Source organism: Candoia aspera, chromosome 5 (assembly GCF_035149785.1).
Source record: "Candoia aspera isolate rCanAsp1 chromosome 5, rCanAsp1.hap2, whole genome shotgun sequence".
NCBI lineage: Eukaryota > Metazoa > Chordata > Lepidosauria > Squamata > Boidae > Candoia > Candoia aspera.
Window position 1 is genome coordinate 65,455,266 of NC_086157.1, and position 26,178 is coordinate 65,481,443.

Sequence of the window (26,178 nt, forward strand, 5' to 3'; positions counted from 1 at the left end):
GTTTCCCTCACTGGGACATATATCACAACAGATTGATACTCCCCAAATATTTTGTTCTGTACATAGTTCTATTTTACACAGGAAGGTTGCCAAAGAAATTGTGTCATGATGGAGAGAGGGGTCTGTTCTGTAAGACAACATATCACTATGCATGTAGCATCTATTGGAGCTCTAGTAATTACCCTTGTTTGAGTAGAGGCACAAAATGCTCCACCACCTGGAAATAGGACACTTGATTCTTATCCTGGTCTACAGAAATCAGGATCCACATAACAACATAGGTCTGTTTCTCCCAGTTTTCTTTCCCACTCATCTCCTTCAGAGGTGACCATCTCTAAAAGCTTCCTAAGGATTAATCATAGGGAAAGAAAGTGGGCATTTAATTTATAAGTGATATGTAGTCAAGCATGTTCTCCAAATCCATTAGGTAACTGCTGTGAATTTTCCTATTCAATGCAGAGGTCTCTGGAAAGTCTCTCTAGAATCTGGGCTGCAAAAATCCAGGTGACAACTTTATTGTAAACCACCCAGAGTCCCTCCTCTGGAAGGAGATGGGTGTGGCAAAATTTGATAAATAAACAAACAAACTAGATGGCAACAAAGAGTTAGCATTAGCAACAAAGAGTCTGTCTCTCTTTTCTGCCATGTACTGGTCATCTGGATATTTGTAGCTCAGATACAGTAGCACTATTCTGCTGAAAATTGGGAGAACTGAAAGACACTTGATCGGCCTTTGTGCAGTATTGTGCAAATGAGGCTTTAAAGTTGAACTGAGTTAGGCACAGAAACCAACTGGAAGCCAGAGATTATGTCATAAAATCAGCACTGTCTACTCTGGTTAGTTACATCAAACAATCTAACAGACACATCCTGAAACTGGCTTTAATTTTCTAATCCAAAAATAATAACTTTATTAATCACATGTCATGAATTTTTGTTAGTGATTAGACTATGAATCTTTTGTTTAAGATATCTTGTTTGCACACCACACATGGCATATGAACTTAATGCTTATATTCAGTCTAATTATACATATGCCAACAGCAGTAACCATAAAACTCTACAACAAAGAAACCATCAATCTGATTAATCAGAAAACAATGATTATTTTTGTTCTTTTACTCTTAGACATGAAAAATATGTATGCAACCTGATAACCTACTTCCAGTATTTTGTAAAAATACAGTTTAAATATGTAATCTCATGCTATGTTTATTAATGTTCCATTGATGATTCAGTTTTTATAATGGGTACAATAACCAGTCAGTTCATATGGCAAAAGGTCAGAGGCAGTACCAATAGAAGTCCATAATTCTAATAACAGTATCAATAGATACCTAAAAGTCATCAACCAAGATGGAACACAAACTAGGCAACAGTACCAGACAAGTGAAGTCTAAGTCTAAGAGATCTTCCAAGTGAAGATTTTTCTACTTCTGCTTTTGGAGTCTCCATCCAGTACCACCCACTGTTCAAGGACTGTCCCACCAAAAGGATTTGGCTTGTGCCACCTCTCTTGGGGTGGGAGGGGGGATAGTCTGTTATGGGGGTGGTTGGCACCTTGATGCGGCCCTGGGAAATTTTATCAAGCCCAATCTTGGATTGTATATTTCGTATTTCATATTTTATAGTTTTATGCATATTTATATTTTTATATGAATCTATTTTATGATATTTTAATTTTGTATTCTTTTAATTCACCTGTAAACTGCCCAGAGTCATTTTTCGAGATATGAAATATGATAAATAAATAAATAAAATTGAGGAGCAAGGATTTTCCCTTAGTTGAGCCATTATTCTTGGAATTTAGTAGTGCTACCATCTGTGGGTCACAGTCAGGACCCCAATCATGCATGGGAGGGCACTGCCAGAGCATCCCCAGATGGGACATGACAGGTTGAAAAAGGAGATGAGCTTCTCATTTTTGTCTGACCCTATTTTATGCCCCTGTTTGATTTTTATCAATTCATTTTTTGTTTCACATCTTTTGTTCCCTTTGTTTTTCCTTTTAGTTCCTATGACTGAGATTTTGGCTGGAATGTGTTTTGTTTTATCTGTTTATGTAGTCTATTACAATAATAACAGATGATATATTTCTGAGGTTTACACCTCAGTGACCTGCACATACATTAAGATATTTACCACTGCTATTATGGCAAAATGAAAACTGTGGTAAGAACACTCACATATTTTGTGGTGTGGGCTGTGTGGCCTTATCCTTTGGTTATATGTTTTCTTAGACCATCAACATCTCTTAATAGATAGATGAACACTTTTACTGGGAAGTGGTTCTAGAGGACTCCAAAGGTATTTTATGGGTGCAGATAACACCTTACACATTTTGTATCCAAGGTTTACTTTCTTAAATCATAGCCTTTTATCATCAACACACAGACAGATTTATCTAAGATTAACTGCCTTTCTGATCTTTAGACAGTGATGGAATGAGGACAACTGTAAAATAGGATTGCTCCAGCTACAGCATCTGTACCATTCCCAACCTCTTTTTTTACCTTTCATGAATAAAAGGGAGACTCAGCTCCTCCACCCTCTCCATATGCAAAGACTCCAATCCGATTAATCCACAAAATATAATAATAATAATAATAATAATAATAATAGGCAGCCAGCTAAAAAGCCTGTGTTGGCCAGCTTTGACAATAGCAAGTAAACCATATCTGGCCACAGTTTGTCATGTTATTTGGCAAAACACCAATAATTAGTGCTAAACTTAGTTATAATAATTAGTGTTAAACCAAGTACTAAAGTTGGTCAGCATGAGGGAAAAATAGGCTTAATATGCTATATAAGCAGCAAAATTGAGCAACATCCTCAGTCCTGAGGCTACAGACTAGTAAGACATTACATATTCTTGTAAGAAAGAGCAATGCAAACTCACTGAGTTTCCAAAACTGCTCTGGTTGCATATTAAGACAGCCAACCATATAATCTTGGTTCTTTCTGTGGTCATCACCATGTCATCATTGGATACTTCTATTGTTATGTTAGTTAAATTGCTATCCACATGACTAGCTGATGTAGCCAAAGCCTGTAAGTGCTTATTGATGTGCAATATGTAGTTTAGGGTACTTGCAAATGATTAAAAATCAATAAGAACACTAAAAAGGTTAAATATTTGCTTGGGCTGCATCTGTGTGTAAGAGAGAACATAAAATCTTAGAAGCATGCTAAAATAACAAATAAGTCTAAGGCTCAAATTAAATGTTTTAAAATATAAATTTAAATATAAATTATGGATTGCTTAAAATTACAGTTGTGATTTATATATTAAAACATATAATAAAAGCATACTGCTCAGAGATAAACATCTCCCTTGAATAGAGCTCAACCCTTGCTGAATTTCTTTTTTTTTAAATGGCAACAGTATAGAACTTATTTGCCATTGCCTTTTTCCAGGGTGTTCCTTTGATCTCCCAGTCTCCAGCCTGAGGTTTCCTGGTCACCTTCCATCCAAGTACAGGTTTGACTTTTTCTTACCTTTGTTTAAGATCAGCCAAGGCTTGCAAGATGACATTACCAACACCATCAACAACAAAATGAAGAAGATAGTGAAACTTCAATAATGTCCCAATGCAGTTTCTATTCTGTAAATAAAACAAGCATTCTTAAATGAGTCTTGGTATACACCTAAATGCTACCCTATAATTTAGTGTAGCAACAGACTGAGGCACAAATACATGCATGAAGAGGACAGTTTGTATTGACATTACTAGCTCCCATAAGGGAGTCTCTGAACATTTTGCCCACAATCCTATTGCATCTTCCACAATACTGTTTGGTGGTATTGCCACCAGCCCCTTTACTCTTAAAAAAAATCTTTCTCTGGACTGGTTCATTTAGCAGCAGATAAGTAGCAATCCTTCTGCCTTTTCTCCAGTAGTTGATTGGGTGGCGGGAAGGGGGGACACATCTTTTGAAGGTGGATTCTCTTTTTTCCAAATTAATGTCATTGATTCATTTAGAATTAAAACCTTTATTACTGTATCTATCAAACTCAAAGAAGGAGTTGAAAGGAAAGAAGTAGTGAAAGAAAAAGAATGATTGAACAAGTACTTCAAAAGAAATTTAATTCAATCAGCCATTCCCAGAACATATGCGTGCACACGCGCACACACACTCACAGCAAAAATCCCAACAGCTCATATAAATCAAATCTATGCTGCAAATCTGTTCCAAGACTCATTTAAGAATGCTTGCTTAAATGGGTTGAGCTCTATTCAAGGGAAATGTTTATCTCTGAGCAGTATGCTTTTATTATATGTTTTAATATATAAATCACAACTGTAATTTTAAGCAATCCATAATTTATATTTAAATTTATATTTTAAAACATTTAATTTGAGCTTTAGACTTATTTTAGTTATTTTAGCATGCTTCTGAGATTTTATGTTCTCTCTTAAACACAGATGCTACCCAAGAAAATATTTAACCTTTTTAGTGTTCTTACTGATTCATGCCCTAGACTGTGAGATCAAAAGCATTTATCTGCAACCTGCACTGGACAAGCAAGGTAGATTACAGTCCATAACCTTCAACGAGAGGCCTTCATCCTGCAGTGGATAGATTTAGGCTGATAATAATCTCTTCTCTATTCCCCACCCTCCCCCAGAAAAATGAAGCATTGAGTTGTGGTCACCCACCATTTAATTTGCTAAGAGGGCCTCTAGGGACTATGTGGGGCCTAGAGGCACTGTTCAAATGACACATTATGCTTCAGGATAAACACTGTTTTGCAATCTGCTAACTTAATTAATTAACATAATCTAAAAAAACAAAACAAAACACAAGTAAGGAACAGGAAATCTGGCAAATGTCAAGGAAGCAGAAGTTGGCAGGCTCACTGTTATCCTCAGGAGCCACAGTGAGGATTCAAGATCTGAAGCATCAGAGAAACATTCACTTGGAATTAGAAAATGGAAAACTGTTCTATTTCCAACAAGGACTTTCTGAAAATTACTACAGACAGCTTTCAGGACAGCAATCCTGGCCACTCATAAGAAGCCAAGGATTTTCTTATCTATTTAATTCTAAACTGCCACACTAAGCAGGGAAATCAGAAGGAAGATGTATTCATGGTTGTTTGGACATGAGTAGATGTTTCAGGTGATGTATCTGAATGTTCCATGTGTCAGAGTCTGTGACTTTACAGAGAGTTACCGTGATCTCCAATAGAAGAAATACTGTACATATAATGCTTATTTTCACAGCATGGCAGGATAGGGACTCAAGGGTAAATTATACAATATATTAAATATGTGCCCTGCAAATGCTCTTCCAATTTTGTTTCATTTACACTAGAGCAAGGGTGTGTAAAGCATCTTAAGTTTGAACCATTCTGAATTTAAAACACCCTGTTTTGAATGTGAAAGTGTTGTCTTGAATGCAAAATTATCTGTTGGTTATCTGGAGAATGTTTTGATAGCAGCACAGCTCAATTTGGATAAGGAATGGGTCATTCCAATTAGTAAAGTTTCAAAACCAAGGTGTTTCACACAGCTCTACACAAGAGAAAGTACACAATGGCCGAATCTGTAGAGATTACTCTGTGTGGATACATCCTCTCCACATGATATTGTTTCATGAAATTCAAATGTCATCTCTTGCTGTGTGTATATGTGTGTATGCTTGAAATCTTCATTGGGCTAATTGATTTTTTTTTTTACTTCTTTCACACACAAGAGGTTTTCTGTGCATTCCATGAAATAAGGTAACAGGGGTTGTGGAGGAAAGATTAAACTTCCCAGCAGCAGTAGTCACAATCTGTATGTGCTTCTATTTTAATATGGGAAGCCCAACTGTATGGAAGCTAAAGGCCATATTAACTTTATTTTGGAGGGCCAGGGCCAGACTGAGTTTGTTGTGGATGCAAATTTATTAGGGTCAAGTGATGGCCAAGGTTTTGTTTTGTATCCTATTAGGTGTGATAGGGCCATTCAGCAACAAAGCAGCTAACTATGGCAGCCATTAATATCAAAAGTTATAAGTGAAACACAACCTAGACCGAAATCAGATCAGCTGCATGGACTGAGTTCAACCAAACTATAAAAGATCAGAGAGCATACTTCACAAGGAGGCACCAATACCAGCCCAAGGACAAAGTTGTGATGCACATTCCGTCACTTATCGCCTCCTCCCTCTTGTATGCATATGTCATTGAACTGAAGACCTGTCCTGGGACTCCAGGACAGCCTAAGTACTAGCCATAAATTAGAAGGAATTTATGATGAACAGGACCCTCTTTCCAAATATTCCCTCATGAGACCAGCTCTGTAATAATTACTTTGTTTTTGGGCTTGAAACTGCAAACTAGCTGCCCCACTTAGGGCTCCATCTGCCTCATGGCTGTCTGATTATGCATATTCCAAGTCTCCAAGTTCTATTTCCAGGTGATGTGAAACCTGTGGACATCAAATATTTCATATTCATCTTCTGACAAGGACTTTTTCAGGTGAGATCCAGTACTTTAGGGCTTTCCAAAGCCTGCTAAATCCTCTGTTTTCTGAGTAGACTGGTATCCTTTGGGCTACATAAAGATCTACCTCACCTTGAACTTCAGAATTAGGTGGAATTATCCAAGAGTGATTTACATCAAAAACAACAACCACTGAAACTAAGTAGTTGCCTCTCTATTGTCAGGGAGAATTGATCTTAAAACAATCAGCATAGATCTCAGTTTTTAAACTACAAATGCCATCAATGTCATCAGTCATCTAGACAGTAACTTTGTTTTGACACTGAGGATGTTGGGAGTCAAAAAACTTCTAGAACAGCCATTCCCAATGTATGTCCTCCAGATGTACTGCAAATAAAACTCAATTTTGCCACAGTTGTGCGAACAGTTCTACCAGATTGGTTAAACTTTTAGAAATAAAGAAGGAAAATATTAACTTATTACAGAGTTAAACTGCATAATTTCAGCCCTTTCTGTCAAAGATTATGGACAGACAAGTTAATTGTATATATCAATTTTTATGACAAAGAATGGGAGTAATGTAGTAACTTCACAATGTTTTAAAATATGCTCTTTAGAGCCCTCTGTCAGGAAGGAATATGAAAAGGATGGTAAATAAGCAGTAAAGAAGAAAAACCATTTGTGCCCACATCTTGAACAAACTTGTTTTTCATACTAGAAAAAAGTTACAAGATACAAAAATGGTCTGGGGGAGGGGAAGTACTTGCAGTACTAAATTAATATAAAGCATTTCATTCTTTCATTGATATTCAAGTTTTAACTTTTTAGCTTGCCTACTTAAATAGTATAATCACAATGATTTATATGATATATTCAAAAGTTCTGGGAAAGCAACCTGATGTCCTCCTGATGCTCTGAATTTCATCTATTCTAAGTCTTAGCTAGCGTGGCAAGAAGCAAGAGACTGTGGGAAATGTAGATCAACACAGTCACTAGTTTGCTTGCTGTTATCATTAGATCTTTATCTTCATTTTTCAGGTTTTTCCAAATCTGAAGAAGAGGAAAAAGAAGTAGAAATAGTGTTAAAAAATGAACTAGGTGCAAAATTCTTGTTCTAGGTGCAAAATTCTTGTTCTAGGTGCATATTCTTGTTTTACTAACTAGTGTTCACTGAGTTCATATTAGAAAACAAAACATAAAAGAGTTATTTTTTTAATTATTGGGTAGACAGACCAACCGTTATGTAGCTGCAAAAGTTTTCCAAATTTTGTATCTGTTTTTGGCATAGAGATAACTTAGACTGAATGCAAATAGAGTGATCTGATCTCATATATGATGCCAGAAAGAGTAGCTCAAAGTTTTGCCAGGGCAAGCCATGGACATTATGGCTGCAGTGAATATTAATGAAAGTGTTATTGTCCAGACAAATTAAATTTTGACTCCAATATTGTCTGTGCTGCCTGACAACTGGTAGCAAAAGTCCAACACATCTGCGGAGCACTCTGGTGAGAAAGACTGTTTTATGCATTGTGTTTCTATGTAATGAGAGTTAATAAGCTCCTCCTGAAATCGTGTGCAATAGCAATGATCCTCTCCTGCTTAGGAAAATATTGTATGGAACTCCCTCCCTCTGTACAACTTTCTGAACTAAACTTTCATTCGATGAATTAAAACATTGCAAGCTTGCTGTATGAAATCACTTCTTATCTACACAATTTTGGAATTGTGACTGAATTCCATCCCAGTAACACTTAGGCAATTCTTCCTAACAATGAAATTTATGGATTGTTCTTCCTTTTTAAAGATTCATATCTTTAAATAAGCTATAAGTACCTTGTCTTTTATTTGTTTGAGTAAGATTTGCCAGGGTGACTCCCTCAACTATTTTAAATAATCTTCACCAAAATATATGTAGTTAGAGACCATCTACAGCATTTATAATTGCTGTATCTTATAAAACTCTGGAGAAGTGATTTTTCAAGGGAGATTGCCTTCAAATGACCAGAGCACAACAGTCATAATATAGTAGGTTATATTTCTAAAAGAAACCTGCAAATCAGCCAACATATTCAAAACTAAGGTTCAATTTATTTATTTATTTGATTGATTGATTGATTGAAAGGCTGCCTGACTCCCAAATGTCTCTGGACAGCTTACATACAGTAGTTAAAAGGGGGAAGGGGGTTGGGAAAAGAGAGAGAAAAGGACATGGGCACCTGGATAAAATTGCCCAGTATGTTACAGAAAACCCCCAGAGGCTAAACCAAACAATCTACCCCAAGGCCTGGGAGCAAATTCAGGTCTTCAAAGATTTGTGGAACCCTTACAGGGTGGGACCCATATGGTTAATCATTTTCTAGGAAAGATTTTTGGAATAACTATTGACTGGTACATAGTTAGTGAATCATAACTGGGTAACACATTTTGCAAACCATTCCAAAAAGCTTTACCTCTGTTATACAGTCCCAGCACTACCCATCATGACGATCCATCTTGCCGGCCTTTAGACTCCAACTTTTTTGATCAAGAATGTGAACTTGCCCTTTTTTTGATATTGTACAAGACACAAGAATGTTACCTTTGATTCAGTCTATGTCAGCAGACTGCCCTAGTGTCATGGGCAGCCTTGCTCCAAGAAAGACACGGACTCACTTAGAGGGTCTAAGGATTTCCGGCTTTATTGGAACAGTACGCATGCAATGAAAAAGACGGGAATCCTTATGTGTTGGCAGGGTGTCCTGTTTATACCCCGGTGGCGGACCTTGTCCTACTCCACCCCCTGTTGACCCTCAAGCCAGAACCGGATGGGTGCTTGGGACTGTGATGCGTCTGCTGATGGGCGATCCCGGCGATCTCCGGCGTTCTCCTTTGTTTCCTCGCCTTCGTCCGGTGCAGGTGCATCCCTCGGGGTAATGGGAAGGCGTTCCCCCGATCTTTCTATGGGTGCCAAGTCCGGTCTGAGGGGCGTTTCTATTATGTTGGTGATTCCTTTATGGATATGGGTGCTTGAGGGATATGTGAGTGATTAAGGGATTATGCTTATCCCTTCCTCTTTCCTAATGTGCATGTTCCCTGTTGTGATGCACATATGCCTTACAACGGGGAACATGACATGCTGCCCCCCAAAGAAAATCTTAGGGTGCTGGTTTAGATGGGTATGCTTCATGGAAGCTCTTTACCAGCTGTTTAGCTGAGACATGTTGAGCTTGGACCCACTCTGGATGTGGGAAATGTCTCCATTTAATGAGGTACTGCAGTGTGCCCCTCAGCCTCCTGGAGTCAAGTACCTCTTGTATCTCAAAATGTTGTTGCCCATCTATCATGATGGGTGGGGGCGGGGGGGGTTTCTGTGTGCCATTTTGAAAGGGTGGCTGGTTTCAGGAGGGCGCAGTGGAATACTGGGTGTATGCGCCATAGATTGTGGGGTAAATCCAGTTTAAAGGTGACTGGGTTAATAATCTCTGTGATTGGGAACGGTCCAATAAATTTGGGTGCCAGTTTCTTGGAGGGCTGTGGGGATTTGATGAACTTAGTGGAGAGGTAGACCCTATCTCCCACTTTGTAGTTTGGTTGCGCTGCCCTGTGATTATCTGAAAACTTCTTGTATGATGCTTGCACGTCAGCAAGAGCCAGTTGGATGATGGGCCAAACCATGCCCAGTTGTGCTGCCCAGTCATCTGGAGAACAGGGCGGGGTGTCTGGTTGTGGCAGTTCCGGGATTGGCACAAAGTCTCTGCCATAGACCACCTTGAATGGGGTGTGACCTGTGCTCTGGTGTACCGCGTTGTTGTAGGCCACCTCTGCAAAAGGTAGCAGGCCCACCCAATTGTCCTGTTGGTAATTAATAAACGCTCGTAGGAACTGCTCCAGGGTGGAGTTGAGAATCTCCATAGAGCCATCTGTGTGGGGGGTGCCAAGCCGTTGACAGTGCTTGCTTCGTGCCAATGAGGTTTAAGAATTCTTTCCAGAACCTGGAGGTAAATTGTGTGCCCCTATCGGTCACCAAACGGGAGGGGGCGCCATGGAGTTTGTAGATGTGGGTGAGGAATAGGCGTGCCAGCTGTTGCGCGGAGGGGATGGATGCGCAGGGTATGAAGTGTGCCTGCTTGGAAAAATAGTCTTTTACCACCCAGATGATGGTTTTTCTTTGGCTGGGTGGCAGGTCGACTATGAAGTCCATGGAAATCTCCTCCCAGGGGCGGGAGGGGCTTGCTTCTTTCTGCAGCAGTCCTTGGGGTTTCCCCACCTTCCGTTTTGACCTTGCACATGTGGGGCAAGCCGTGACATATTCTTTGACGTCTTTTCTGAGGGTGGGCCACCAGAATTGTCTCCTAATTAAGTGTAAGGTTTTAACGAACCCAAAATGCCCAGCCGTCTTATCATCGTGGGAGCGGTTTAAAACCTCCGCTCTCAATGATTCTGGCACGTATAGGGTTTTTTGTCTCCAGGCTAGCCCGTTCGTAAGAGATACATGGTGTTGGTTGTTTTGCAACCATGAATCTTTCTTGAAGGCTTGAACGAGTCTTTGTTGCCAGTCCGGTGAAATTGACCTGTGTCTCCCTCCGTTCACCGGTGGTTGCGCTGAGGTGCGTTGGGTTTTTGTCTGGCTGTGTGTGACAGCAGGGCAGCCCAGCTGTGTGTCTGTCCACACAGTGCCCACAATGTCCGATGCCTGGCCGGCATCCTGAGGTCGTCGGGAAAGGGCATCTGCCAGGAAGTTCTTTCTCCCCGGTATGAACTTAAGTTTGAAGTTAAATCTGCTAAAGAACTGCACCCAGCGTACTTGCTTTGGACTGAGGCGTTTTGGGGTGCTGAAAGCCTCCAGGTTTTTGTGGTCAGTCCAGACCTCGAAGGGGCAGGAGGCCCCTTCCAGGAGGTGTCTCCATGTTTCCAGGGCTGCCTTGACCGCGAACGCCTCCTTTTCCCACACGTGCCATATCCGTTCCGTTTCGGAGAACTTGTGGGAGAGGTACCCGCAAGACTTCAGCTGATTGTCAAAATCGCGCTGAAGGAGGAGCGCTCCGATAGAAAAATCTGAGGTGTCTACTTGCACGACAAAGGGTCTGGTGGGGTCAGGATGCTGCAGTACTGGCTCCACCGTAAAGAGGCTTTTGAGGCGTTCGAAAGCTGTTTGACAATCAGCTGTCCAGTTTAGCAGCGCCCCCGAGTTTCATGATTTTTGTGTATCTCCTAGGCCCTTTGTCCAGAGTAGGTTTGTTAGCGGCAGCACAATTTCCGCTAGCCCCTGGATGAAACCCCTATAGAAATTAGTGAACCCGAGGAAACTTTGAAGTTGCCTCCTCGTCCGTGGGCACTCCCACGCCAGTATGGCCTGGACCTTGCTAGGGTCCATTTCGATCCCCCTTGCCGAGATCCAATAGCCAAGGTAGTCGATTTGCTCCTTGTGAAACTCACACTTGGAGAGCTTTGTGTATAGCTCTGCCTTGCAGAGTTTCGTGAGCACTTTCTTTACGAGGCGTTCATGCTCTACTTCGTTCTCAGAGTAAATCAAAACATCATCAAGGTAAACAAGCACCCCCTTAAACAAGTGGTCGTGCAAGATCTCATTAATTAGCTGCATGAACATGCCTGGTGCCCCAGCCAACCCAAATGGCAGAACTCAGTATTGGAACGACCCCAGCAGGCAGTTGAAAGCTGTCTTCCATTCGTCCCCCTCCTTTATTCGAATCCGGAAGTAGGCTTCCCTGAGGTCTAGTTTTGTGAATATTTTGCCCTTTGCTAGGTGGGCTAGAATGTCCTTTATTATGGGTAGGGGATATTTATTTGAAATGGATGCGGCATTCAGCCCACGGTAATCTGTACAGAGCCGGAGGGACCCGTCTTTCTTCTCCCGGAAGAGAATTGGGGCCCTGACTGGCGAGTTAGCTGGCTTAATAAACCCCTGCGCCAAATTTTTGTCGATAAAGTCCCTTAATGCTGCCAACTCCCTCTGAGTCATAGCGTAAATTTTGGGCTTTGGTAGAGGTGCCTCCGGGACCAGTTCGATGGTGCAGTCTGTTTTTCTATGGGGGGGGGGGAGTTTGTCAGCCTCCTTTTCCCCGAAAATGTCAGCAAAGTCTGCATATCTGGCTGGCAGGCCCTCCGGGGTTGCTGCCTCCAGGTGCATCGAGGTGGTTGTCGCCCTCCCCATTGCAGCGCGGGGAACCCGATCCCCTGTGGGTGCTTGGTAATGCCCGTCCGAAAAGGTGATCTCTCTGGTCGTCCAATTTATTTGAGGGTTGTGATGCACAAGCCACGGGATCCCTAAGATGAGTAGGGGTTGGCTCACTGGTGCCACTATGAAGGGCAGGCTTTCCTCGTGGTCGCCGAGCCTCAGCGCAACTCTGTCCATGTATTGGGTGACCGGACCCCCTCCCGCTGCTGATCCATCCAACTGTGTGAACACCAATTGGTGCTGAAGTGGATAGCAGCGGAGGTTGAGCGCGGCTACCAGGTCCGGGTGCATGAGGCATTTTGAGCAGTCCGAATCAATCAGCGCCCAAACTCTCTCTGTTTTTCCCCCGTGGGCCAGGGTGACTCTCACATATAGGGTGGGACCGTTCTCACTCACCCCAAAGTTGTCGCACCCTTTGTTGTCTTCCACCTGTCCTTTGGCACTCTTTAAGGCAGGTGGCTGGCGTTTCCCACCGGTTCGTCACTTCCACTTTCCTCGTCAGCGGTGATGTCAGGGAATTCCCTTGCCGAGGTTTCGCCCTTCACGGCTGGCCTTTTCCTTGGTGTTGGGGTTGGTTTGTTTGGAGCCTTCCCCAGGCTGTCTCTCGCCTTTGCTCTCGGGCAAGCCGCCGCCTTGTGGTTCTCCTCCCCGCACTTGAAGCACTGACCACTGGCAAAGCGTCAGTCCCTGTTGTCCTTATGAGGTTGGGATCTTGGGTTCACAGGTCTTGCAGCTGTGCGGGGTCCTCTCACCGCCTCTGCGTACTGCGCTTCCCTCCGCACCTGGAGGAAAGTTTCCTGGGCGTCCTCTGCCTCCCCTGCCAGCTGGATCCACTCCACCAGAGTGTTGGGGTTGTTTCTGCAGAGTGCCCACCTGAGTACATTCAGGTTCAACCCTTCCTTGAATTTTTCAATGAGGGTTGATTGGGACCATACCTCGACCTTACTGGCCAGGGCTTGGAACTCCATGGCATAATCTGCCATGGAGCGCTGTCCTTGTTTGATGGCTTTCAAAGCTCTTTTTGCCCTCTCCCTTTCCAGGGGGTCCCTGAAATACAGTTCCACTGCCCATAGGAACTCGTTGCAGTCCTCGAGTTCCAGGGCGCCTGACTGGCACAACTGGATGTACCAGTCGGCAGCACGTCCTTTCAGCTTGACAGCTAGGGCATTTACCTTGCCCCTCTCAGTTCGAAAACAGGGGCCCCATTCTTCCAGGTAGATCCTCGCGTTCGTGAGGAAGAAAGAAAGTTTTGTGGGGTCCCCATCGAACATGATCCTGAAGTCCTTGATCACCACTCTTAGTGGGCTCCAGGCCGCAGCTGGGCGATGCTGGGTACTTCGGGAAGTCGGGGCTCTGTGGTCGGGATGTGGGAATTCCCTCCATCTGGCGTCGGGTGGTGTTTGTGCCCTCTTGTGTCGGCTTCCGGTGTATTGGACTCACCTTGGCTGTGGGGTGGGAGGGTGGGGTGCAGCCCATCTGGCGGGTACCTGGAACCGGACTCTGCCTGGCACTGCGTCGTCCTCTGGACCTCTCCTCCGTCTCTCCGGCTGGTACGTCTCTGAGGGGGGAGAGTGAAGGGTGTTGGGCTTCTGGTGCCTGGTCCCTCCGCTCCCCGGCTGTGTGACTCGTACGCCTCTGCTAACCTTTGGAGCAGCTGCCGCGTCGCCTCCAGTGTTTCCTCAACTGTGCTCAGCCTTGCCGCCATTCGCAAGCTCGCCGTGGTGCGGTTGCCTCCGGTTCTTGACGCCTTTGGTGTCGGGATGTCCCGTGGTTCCTCCGGGGTGCCGGGCGATCCAGGCGAGGATCCGTCCGTCTTGTCGAGGGTGAGCCATGGGCCTCGGGACTCATGGGTAGCGCTTGCCATGGATTCTCCCTCCGAACTTGATCCTGAGCTCCCCTGGACGTCGTGCCATCGTGCCGTCGTGCCGTCTGGACGGGAGTTCCGTTGCCAGTCGCCGGGTAGCCCCTTTTCCGTGAGTTGAAGTCTTCCATCCTAGCATGGATCCCTCACAGAACCGGTCCGGATTGGTGCTAGGGAAAAAAAAATTTTTGGATTCCCGTCTTTATGTCATGGGCAGCCTTGCTCCAAGAAAGACACGGACTCACTTAGAGGGTCTAAGGATTTCCGGCTTTATTGGAACAGTATGCGTGCAATGAAAAAGACGGGAATCCTTATGTGTTGGCAGGGTGTCCTGTTTATACCCCGGTGGCGGACCTTGTCCTACTCCACTCCCTGTTGACCCTCGAGCCAGGACCGGATGGGTGCTTGGGACTGTGATGTGTCTGCTGATGGGCGATCCCGGCGATCTCCAGCATTCTCTTTTGTTTCCTCGCCTTTGTCTGGTGCAGGTGCGTCCCTCGGGGTAATGGGAAGGCGTTCCCCCGATCTTTCTATGGGTGCCAAGTCCGGTCTGAGGGGCGTTTCTATTACGTTGGTGATTCCTTTATGGATATGGGTGCTTGAGGGATATGTGAGTGATTAAGGTATTATTCTTATCCCTTCCTGTTTCCTAATGTGCATGTTCCCTGTTGTGATGCACATATGCCTTACAACAGGGAACATGACACCTAGACTGTAGGCACTGACTCATCTCTGCAATTATAATCATATTATACTGGTCTCACCGAATCTTTACTGGTTCCAACTTTGGTTCTAATTCAAAGTGTTGGTTTTAATCTCTAAAGCCCTTCATACTTGGGTCCACAATAACAGAAACAATGCCTTTTTCTACTTCAGATCAAATCAAATCAAATCAATTTTTATTTGATCATAGACCAGCAAATAAAACAGAAGATTCACATCTGATTAGAATAAAAAAACACACTTAAAATTCTAAAAAATCTAAGAAAAATTAGAAGAGATATTGCAGCTGCTATACAAACTATAAAGCAATATTTAGCTGTGGCCAATGAAGTAAAGTCAGATTGGTCTGATAGAAACAGCTTGAGATGGAAAAGAATCTGAATGACCCAGATGTTTAGTAAAAAAATTAAGATAATAATTCCTGGCGAGCATCTGCACAGACAGGACAATATAAAATGATGTGTTCCATTGTTTCTATTACTCCTCTGCCACATGGGCACAGTCTTTGATTGAAAGGGATATTTCAATATCTCCCTTCAATAACAGCTGTTGGAAGGGCATTGAATCTGGCCAAAGATAAGGCCCTTCTAAATTTTGGAATTGTTATGCAGCTAAGATATCTGGCTGGTTGGAGAAGATGTGCAGAATGGCCCAAAAATGTTTTTAGGTAAAACTGATAAATCTGATTGTAGCTCTAAATCAATGGCGCATCGTTTGAGATCAGCTGGTGCACATTCATAGCCCAACAAGATGATAGCTGCCCCTGAAAAGCCATATAATTGCAGGTTGGGGTGTATTGCCTGGCACCAACAAGACTGAAAGCTATTGGTCATAATCAAAGGGGCCAAGCCAACTGGGGAAAAAAAAAAAGCTTAAGCCAGTAAGAAAAAGTAAATAAATAAGTAAATAAATCCAAGCAGACGTTTCTATTTTTAGTAGGCCAGCTTTACGGCAAAGCACACTGGGGACACAGCAAGGCATTTGAAAGATAGATCTTACTAGACACTTGGATTGAACTCTTTCAAGAGAAAGGAATGACCTGTAGGGGCCCAACTGAGTTCCAAAAAGGAGCTGAGCTTGGATCTTAGCTGAGAAAACTTTAATCGCTGCTGGTATATATCAAGCTTCTTTGGAGAAATAGAAAGATTGTAGGGCTGATGCTGTTTTCTTTGCATTCAGGCTGACATAGTTGGTGTGGAATTTGCAGTTACCCATGGCATGAGAAACAATCCCCAAATATCTAAAGGTCTTAACTTGCTTGTTTAGCCGCCAGATATGCACCTTAGGGCACTTGGCAAAAACCATAACCTTGGTTTTCAAGTAGTTTATTTCCAGCCATTCTTCTCGACAGTGCTCAGCAAGCATACAGAGCGCCTGCTTCAGGCCAATCTATGTCCAAGAAAGCAACACGGCATCATCTGGATATAAAAGAACAGAGAAGTGTCTATTTCCCATTTTGGGGGGATGAAGAGATGGGCTATTCAGTTTGCTATGAGAGAGTTAATATATAGATTAAAAAGAAGGGGAGCTAGAATACACCCTTGTCTCACTCCTCTCTTGACTGGGATTTCCTTGGTGCAATGTCCATACATATTACATCAGACCTTCATCCGGGAATTTTCATAAAGCTTATATATAAGGACAAGCAATCTTCTATCAATCAAGGAAGAGTTCAATTTCTCCCATAGTTTGGCTCTAGCAATGAAATCAAAAGCACATCTAAGGTCAATAAATGCTGCATAGAGGGTTGAACGAGCTCTGGAGGAATATTTCTCAACTAGATATTGAAGAGTTAAATTGAGTGACACCCTCTAAAGCCTGCCTGCTCATCAGCCAAGATATTCTCAGTTATAACCCAGTCCAGGAGCTTATTGTATAGGTGTCTAGCATATAATTTGCTAACCACACTAAGAAGGCTGATGGGCCAATAATTGGCAGGTAAATCTCTGTCTCCATTTTTATAGATTGGAATCACCAAAGCTAGACCCCAATCATCAGAGACCTTGGCATAGTTGTCAATATAGGTGAATAGGGAAGCCAAAACAGGTGCCCACCAATCTAAATTGTTGTGAATGTTCTCTGCTGAAATGAAGTCATATCCTGGAGCTTTGTTCGATTTCAGCTGTTTAATCAGGTTTATAAACTCAGAGCCTGAGACAGGGGGCCAGGATGGGAGCAAGTGAGCTTCGTAGTCTAATCCCCTCTTCCGGTGAAATAATTTCTCCTGTGTATACAGTGATCTAAAGTGGTCTTCCCAGGCTGAAGCAGGAATAAGAGACAAGATTTGTAAATTAAAGGAATCAGATTGGAGAGTTATACATTTCCAGAATGAGTTATTTATAAGAAAAATAATAAAGGCGGGATAAAAATTAAATAAATAAATGGATAAATAAATAAAGCTGAATTCTTCGAGCGAGTAGCAGAAATTAGTTGATTCCAAGACTCTCTCAGAGTCTGCCTCTTCTTTGCCTGTAACAGCTGTTTATATTTCCTCTTGAGGAGCCACAGATCCTGGGTTGAATAAGAGAGGATCATTTTTATATTCCTTAAAGCAGGAAATCAGTTGTTTCTTAGCTGCATGACATTTGCTATCAAACCAAGGTTGGTTGAAAGAGCATTTATGCCTATTTACACCAGCTGGGCGAGTGGAGAGGGTTGGCTGAAGAAGCTGAACTAGTTGAGTATAAGATTGGCAAAATTTGGTCAGAGGATCTGTCATCTACAATAGCTGTACAAAGTTGGAGTGCCTCATCGCTAGAGAGCATTTGGGTTAATTTATCCTTCATGTGAACGTCCATTTCATTCGTATTTGGCCCATGGGGATATCTTCAGCTGGAATAGGATATAGTTCCAAAAAGAGAACACCAAAGGGCTTCAAAAGCAGCACGTTGGGACAGTGATCACTCTTGGGGCAGTTGTCAATCTGACATTGAAGGACCAAGGAACATACACTAGCTTTCTTGATATGGCAGTGTTATCCATCAAAGAGGGCCTTGTACCAGCCCAATGAGAAAACTCTGCAGGGTAGTCAATGATGGTGCCATTCATAATTTGGAGATCCAACTTGTACAATGTCTGCAACATATGTAGGCCCCTAAAATCTCCGTGATCCTTAAATTCTCTAATTAAGAAGGGAGAGACAGTCTGCAGGTTAGGTGGAGTTTGAAGGAATTTGGCCAATAACTGATTATCATTTGGGCCTAGTCTAGCATTAAAATCCCCTGTTATCACAATATGGGCAGTTGGAATGGGTAGCTGAATATTATTAACATAAATTTCTGCTTTTGCCCAGATTTCTGCAATGCATGGTCAAGTGATGTTGGGTGGTATATACAAATTAACGAGGAGCAATTTCTCAGCAGAAAAGTTAAGAATGACTGTTCATGCAAAATTCTCAAATGAGTCTATTGACATGATCTCAGCATTAAGAGCAGTTGAAATATGGATGCTCAAACCAGCACGATGCCTCCCTCATCCAAAGGTGGGGCTGCTGGGAGAGTTAAGGATTTATATCCCTCCATCAACAGATCATGTCTCTTGGAACATGAGAATATTGAATTAGGAAATGTAGCTTATGAAGGCAGGGTCTCTATTTCTGACTTCCCATCCAGCAATGTTCCAAGAAAGCAGGGATAGTGATTCCTTTGAGAACTTAAGACAACTGGATCTTCTAGGGGAGCTCCTCAGGCATAAAGGGAGGTCCCCTGTATCAGATTTTGGCCTTGGGATAGAAGGAGCTTTAGAAGCAACAGTTGTTTTAATAGCTAGACTTCCATATAGTGGCTTACTGGAATCTAAAGGGTCCTCTTCAACATCATTACCAGGGACTAGCAACTCAACTCTCTGGTTATCTGAAAATGCTGGATGTGTTTCCGCCATCTCCTCCTCATCCAATGAAATCTGCTGATGCAATGTTTTAGGTGTTATGAGCTCAATAAGTGGCTCAGCAGTGGCAATAGCAGCCAGCAGAGTTTCCTCAAGACTGTCCAGCCTTTGCAAAATATCTTCTTGCTCGACCTTGGGCAAGACTCCAAGGCACTGATAAGAGCAGCCTTGTCCATATCCAACTTAGCCTCATTTTGCATATTCATCTTACTCCCATGTCCTGGCTTAGCCAAGGACGAACTGGGGGTGGGGATACTGTTGTTAGTAACAGGCTTGATGTTTGGCAGTCTGTGTAGATCAAAAGCAGCAGAACTGAGCAAAGGAGTTACCCTTCCATCATGAAAAATTCTATTGGGGACAATCCAAAGGGGAGCAAGAAAGGGTTTCATTTTAAGCAGCATGTGTGGTATAGTAGATTGCTTAAAGGTCAGTAAAATTCGTTGACTGCCAGGCATGCTTGGAAGCCACTCAACCGTGCACAAATCTATTTGCTGGTGGTGGCAACGAAGACGCTGTCCCAGAGAAGTTATGATTGCTTTTATGGAAATCCAGCAACTGGAATTGAGGCTATGGATATATGAAGAGCAGCCTGATTTAATTGCAAACAGTGGGTCAGCTTTGATGGGTGACTTCTTGAGTACTTGCACACCTCCATCGGTAATCAGGTTGACACCTTTATTGGCTTGTGATTTATTATTATTTTGCCCTAAGGGGTATTGTTTAGCTAGGTTGTCTGTCTGAGTTTGCACTTCAATAAAGGCAGAGAGTCTTTATGCTTTTGTGCAAAGACCTCAAAATCACTTTTTAGCAAATCCAAGTTGTTTTTAATAGAGGCTAATTGCTCGAACACTGAAATAACAGTTTGCACTGTAAGCAAACATTGTTTTGCCATGAATTCAGTCGAGCCATCTCATGCCAGCAGCTTTTCCCAGTCCTTGCCCTTTGCAATCTTGCTGTCATTTCCTTTAGAGGAAACTAGAGAGCTAGTAAAATGAATGGAAGAGTGATGGGGGAGGGCTGACATAGAATCAGACCAGTCTGTTAAATCATTTTTAAGAGATGTAGAAAGCTCCAATAGTTGCTGTTTTTCTGTATCTGTTTCAAATCCCATTTGAGAGCCTCAAATTTATTGGAGGTGGGAACTGGGGACAATTTACTTACTGTCTCTTTTTGGAGAAAAAATGCATCAATTTTTGGTTGTTTGGCTGTCTTGGAAGAGTGCTGTGAGCCCGGACTGGCTCCATGATGCTTCTTCCTCTTCCCCATTCTCTAAATCAGAAGACTTTTCTGTTATCTTTCTCCTTCCTTCCCGCTGTCTAAATTCTGTCTTTTCCTCCAAGGAAGTCACTGTTGTGTAGGACAGGGTTCCTCAACCTTGGCAACTCTAAGCTGTACAGACAGCTTAGTACAGCTGTACAGCCAGCAAAGCTGGCTGGGGAATTCTGAAAGTTGAAGTCCGCACAGCTTAGAATTGCCAAGGTTGAGGAGCCCTGGTGTAGGAGATGCCATCTGATTACTTTAATAGGTCTTGACCAACTCTAAACCAGAGGCAGGAACATAAATCAAGAGCTCGCAAAGAAACGTCCTGTCCTATTAGCAGCCATGAACATCTCCCCCGCCCCACCCCCACCCCCACCCAACAGCGTGGTAGCTCAAGTAGAAAGGAAGTCTCTTTCTACTTGAACCATGAAATCTTCTGCTGAGACTTTCCAGGCAGAGTATTGCAGGTGGCAGCCAGGAAGTGAGCTTTTTCAATTGTGGTATCCTAGTTTTTGAACACCATCTCCACTGAAGTGTAACTGACAGCTACTTTATAATAAGATAGAAGGTCAGATGAAGACTGTTTATTTCACATTGTTGTAAACTTCGTTTTAGAAAGTTGAAAGCTATCCTGAAAACATGTTCTGATGGCTGCTTATCACTGTCAATGCTGTAAAACACGAGTATATTCAAACTAAAAATTATCCCGACTGTCTGGCTTTATTTAGGCATACAGAAAGACAGCTAGGGCTGTCATGTCTTCAGATAGAAGAAGAAAGCAACGAAGAGATACAGAAAATGCATCGCTGCCATCTGGTGGTCACCTTAGATTTTGCAGCCCAAATACGGTAATTTCTGTTTAGGTGAATCCATGATGTATGAGAGGGATCTTTGAGGACAACCTACATTCTTACTTCTTTGGAACCGTTCCCATCCGTTTATATTTATTCCGAAGAAATAAGTTGCGCTCATTTTAATTGGACTTACTTCTAAATAAAGGGGTTTAGGATTACAGCTTCAGAGTGAACAAGAATATGAATGAATTATCTCTGTCGTCATTTAATTGGAGGCAGTTTCATGTACACTAAATAGTTTTCAATCTCACCCTTAACTCCTCAGAAGAAACAAGGAGAGTCTAGTGCAAGGTAATATTTTTGCATCCCCGAGTAACCCAGGATTTCAAAGCAAACCAAAGCAAACAATACAGACTCCAGACAGAACACGAGTATGTTCATGTCAGGAAAGAAAGTTTCTTTATGGTTCAAGATCAGACAACTGAAAGAGATAGGAAAGTGACTGCTTTCGATCCTCCTTCTGACAGATCTCCTTACAGCTATGCGTCAAGCAGAAATTCAGCTGGTGCAGCCTTATTCCTCGATGCCTATGCCTCGTTTTCACCGGTCGCGCTCAGCTCCTCTCGCACATCTCGTCTAGGTAAGCGGAGCGTATCTCACAAAGCAGGTGGAGAGAACACAAAGCTGCACAAATCCGGTGGGTTGTTGTTTTTTTTGCAAAAAGTCATCGGTACTCCTTTGCTGTCATTGAGTGGCCGTTCGGGTCTTCGCAGCACCTATATGATAGCCTTAGAAAAGAATATCACCTTAATGCTAGGAGAGAAGTGTTTTATCCTATCCGTTCTTTTCTCATAGCTGGGCAGAAAAGCGTCAGAGCCCAAAGAGCGGTGGCTACCGCTGAAGCCAAGTGGGGAGAGAGGAACCGCGAGGAGACGGAACGCTTTTAGTGAGATCGGTGTTTCCGGGGAACTGGAAGTGTGTCGGACTGCCTAAAGGAGGAGCACGAGAGAAAGGAATGTTGTGATGGCTTCTGTTTGGTTTGCTCGCGGAGTATGGCGGGTCTGCAGCAAAAGTAAGGCTACAGAGGAATCGGGGGGATGGCTGGTTTAGACTCTGGTGGGCAAGGGGTTTTGTTGTTTATTCATTCAGTCGCTTCCGACTCTTCGTGACTTCATGGATCAGTCCACGCCAGAGCTTCCTGTCGGGCAAGGGATACAGCTAAGGAATTATTACATCGCCTTCCACTTCAGTGTATGTTGGTTGCGGTATTGCATTTCTTAGATTAAAATACTGCAACCCCCGCCCGCTCTTCTTAAATCTTGCAAGAACAGCCTCCTGAGCGTGGAGTTGGCTGTTTGCTTTAAATAATCAGTGAAAGTCGGATAACCGCTTGCATAGGATCAATAATATTTCCTATCGTATTTTCCAGGTTTAACCCTGGAATTTAATAATGGATTCCAGGGCTATGAACATTGCTTTATGTTGACTTGATGTGGTTGGTGCCCTGCTTTTCGACCTGGAGATTTTTAATGTGTGACAACTCTATGCTCCTTAAGTTGAAGAATGTTCTCTTGGTAATTGTCTGTGGTAAGAAAAGCAGAGTAGGCAGGTCTGACACATTAGGAGCAGTGAGCATTGTGTATGGTAAGGTGTTTGTGCAGTGTCTTGAAGTTTGTAATATGATCGTGATATTTGGATGTGATATGGTAGATATTAGTGGCATATGATATTGGCATTCTTCCACACCCTCACACCTCAAATTTGCAGGATCACAGTTCTGTTAAATGTTTTTTTTGTATGTATATACTGTATATACATTTATTTGCAACCATAGGTTTTAGCAAAATTCATATAAAATTACAACAATCCATATCAGTTCAATACATCCCCTCTAATATTAATAGCAGTGTTTGTCAACATCTGCTTTTGTATCTTCCTTGTTGCCATTGCAAACAATGCAACTTGCTTAATTACACATTCATCAACATCAGTCAACATAAAATAGATTTGTTCTTCTAAACTAGAATGATTCAGTTGGATTAACAAAGCCATGATGAATCTAACTCTAGGTTCCTGATATAAGTTGCAAAATAATAAGTAATGGCTCAAATCTTCCATCTGTGAGTTATTATTTGTACTAAATGCATAATCGGTGTGTAGGTGGTAATCCTTTATATCTTTCATCCAAATAGGCTGTTGGCATTGTTTAAAAACGAAATACTGTGATCGTTTCCCTGTCTCAGGGAATGGGATGTAAGAATGGGATGTAAGAGACTGTAAATAATATGACATTCCTTGCCTATCTTTAAAGGATTGATACCACTTAGCTTACATACCTGCTCTGTATCTTGTCTAAAATCTTTAAAAAGTAAATAGTCTATCAATGGTGTATGATAATATATGCCATTCAACCATTTCTGATCTAGCAGTAATTGTGAAAATAGTTTTAGACACAAATTTGTCTATTACTGTTTTTATTTATTTATTTATATTTATTATTCAAATTTTGCTACCGCCCATTTCCCCAAAAGTGGGACTCTGGGTGGTTTACAATAACATTAAAACTATAATAATAAACAATTAAAATCCTATAAAAATAAAACAATTTACAAATATAAAATACAATATAAATAAGTGTAAAATCGAAGAGGCTAGAAAATTCTGATCAGGTGGGAGGGGCTCTAAGGCGCGAGCCAACCCCATGAATGGCTGCCCACCTTCCCACCCCACACGAGATGGCAGAACCAAGTTTTCAGGGCCCTCCTGAAGGTCGGAAGTGATGGGGCTAGCCTCAGATCTGGGGGCAAGATGTTCCAAAAGATAGGGGCTACTGCAGAGAAGGCCTGCTTCCTGGATCCCGCCAGATGAAGTTCTTTTACAGACGGGGTCCATAACATGCCCTCTCTGCCTGACCAGGTGGGTCAGGTTGATGTTGTAGGGATTAGACGGTCCCTCAGGTGGCCTGGCCCCATGCCATGTAGGACTTTAAAGGTGATAACCAACACCTTGAATTGGACCCGGAAGCAAACTGGCAACCAGTGCAGCTCGTGCAGTAAAGGTGTTAAATTGTTTGTGGAGGCATTGTTTTGCCAAATAAGTATTGGGCATGAGGACTAGTCTCCTTTAATATAAGATTATTGTTTTCTTTATCCTTATATTGATTGATGAAAGACCCACTTCTAATCTCAATATTGCTGCTGAAATACATGGTGGTAAGGCTAAGATTGATCTTACAGATTTATTCTGGACAACTTCTAATTCTTCTAATTTACTGAAACCCCAAATTGGGGGCCCATATTTCAACTGTGAGATTCTTTTCCCTGGAAGATCTTAAGCGCAGGCTGTACTAACCATCTTCCTTTTGAGTAGAAGAAGGAGCAAATGGCTCTCATTGATCTCACGGCCGTTGTTCTTGTTGATCCTATATGTGTTTTCCATGATAGTGTTTTAGTAAACGGATACGAAAATACTTAAATGTCCTCACTTGTTCTGTCTCCTTACCATCTACTGTCCATCTATGTCTCTTTGGTCTTTTAGCAAATGCTACTACCTTGGCTTTGGAATAATTTATCTGTAAGCATTCTTTTCTCAAGTATTTGCCAAATTCTGTTAGGATACTTCTTATTCCAATAAATGTTGTCAACATGAGTACCATGTTATCTACATTCAGTAATATAAGGAACCTTTCTACTTCCAATTGATGGGGCATAAAAGGAAGGATTATTAAGCTCTTCTACAATGTTGTTTATATAAAAGTTAAAGAGGAAGGGAGTCAGTATACAGCCCTGGTGGACACCTTTTGTGGTTTTAATCTGTTTTGTTAGGATATTGGACAATAAAAACATTTTTAACAAACATTTCTTTATTTCCAGGATTTATTTCAACGGCACCTACTCCTCAACTTTCAACAGCAGAAATTGCTCAAAGGCGCAATGACCTGTTCACAAAAGAGAAGGAAAGACAACTGTCTCTTAATTCAAGGATTGAGAAAATTGAAGTAAAATATGTGGGTGAATCACACCCTGGCACCTTATTTATAATGAACAAAGGGCTTTCCACTCCATACAGTTGTGCTATGCGTAAGTAGTTGAAATAGATGGTTGTTGTTAGGCTGAATAACAAATTAAAACATGCTTCATTTAAGAAGGACAATGGATTAGTTAGTTATGCTGGGTGAGATCATCTGCCACCATGGGATGAGGTATCATCAATATGCAGATGATACTCAGTTATACATCTCGATCCCAGGTGATTTAAGTTATGCGGTGACCACTCTTTCTCAGTGCCTGGAGGCTGTAGGGGTCTGGATGGGGAACAACAGGCTTTGGCTGAACCCTGGTAATACAGAGTGGTTATGGGTTAGGGACCCCTCTGTATCTGGGAGTTTGGTTCTGGATCGGGTTGTACTGCCCCAGACACACCTGGTGCATAATCTGGGGGTCCTCCTGGACTCACGACTCCTGCTCAAGGAGCAGGTGGCAGTCGTGGCCAGGAGGACCTTTGCTCAACCTCATGTTGTGTACCAGTTATGCCCATTCTTGGATTGTTTTCTAGATGGGCAGTGGAAAAATGTGATAAATAAATAAATTGGGAAGCCCTTCAGTCAGTCACTTAAGCCATAGTTATCTACCATATAGACTATTGCAATGTGCTCTACATGGGGCTACCCTTGAAGAGTATATAGAAGCTACAGCTTCAAAATACAACTGTGCAAGCACTTTTGGGTGCCCCGAGGATGGTACATGTGACACTTCTGCTGTGGGAGCTGCATTGGGTGCCAGTTTGCTTCTGGGTCCAATTCAAGGTGTTGGTTATTACCTCTAAAGCCCTACATGGTATAGGTCCAGGTTACCTGAGGGACTGTCTCATCCCCTTTACATTAACCCATCCCACTGCGTCAGGAAGAGAAGGCATGTTGCAGACCCCGTCCATGGAAGAATGTCACTTGTTGGGGCCCAGGAAGAGAGCCTTCTCTGCCATTGACCCCATCCTATGGAACACTCTTCCCCCAGAGGTGAGACAAGACCCCACTCTCCCAGCCTTCCAG

The 26,178-nt window shown here is 42.5% G+C and overlaps 1 protein-coding gene across 1 annotated transcript in view; it reads left to right on the forward strand.

Annotated features, from left to right (window-relative positions):
- The window catches only part of MRPL39 (mitochondrial ribosomal protein L39), a 39,758-nt gene that overhangs the window by 4,214 nt on the left and 9,366 nt on the right, over positions 1-26,178 (forward strand). Inside the window, exons 2-3 of the mRNA XM_063305469.1 lie at positions 21,987-22,203; positions 25,004-25,210. Of these exons, the coding sequence (XP_063161539.1) occupies positions 22,155-22,203; positions 25,004-25,210 (256 nt within the window). The 5' untranslated portion in view covers positions 21,987-22,154. The remainder of the gene's footprint in view (positions 1-21,986; positions 22,204-25,003; positions 25,211-26,178) is intronic.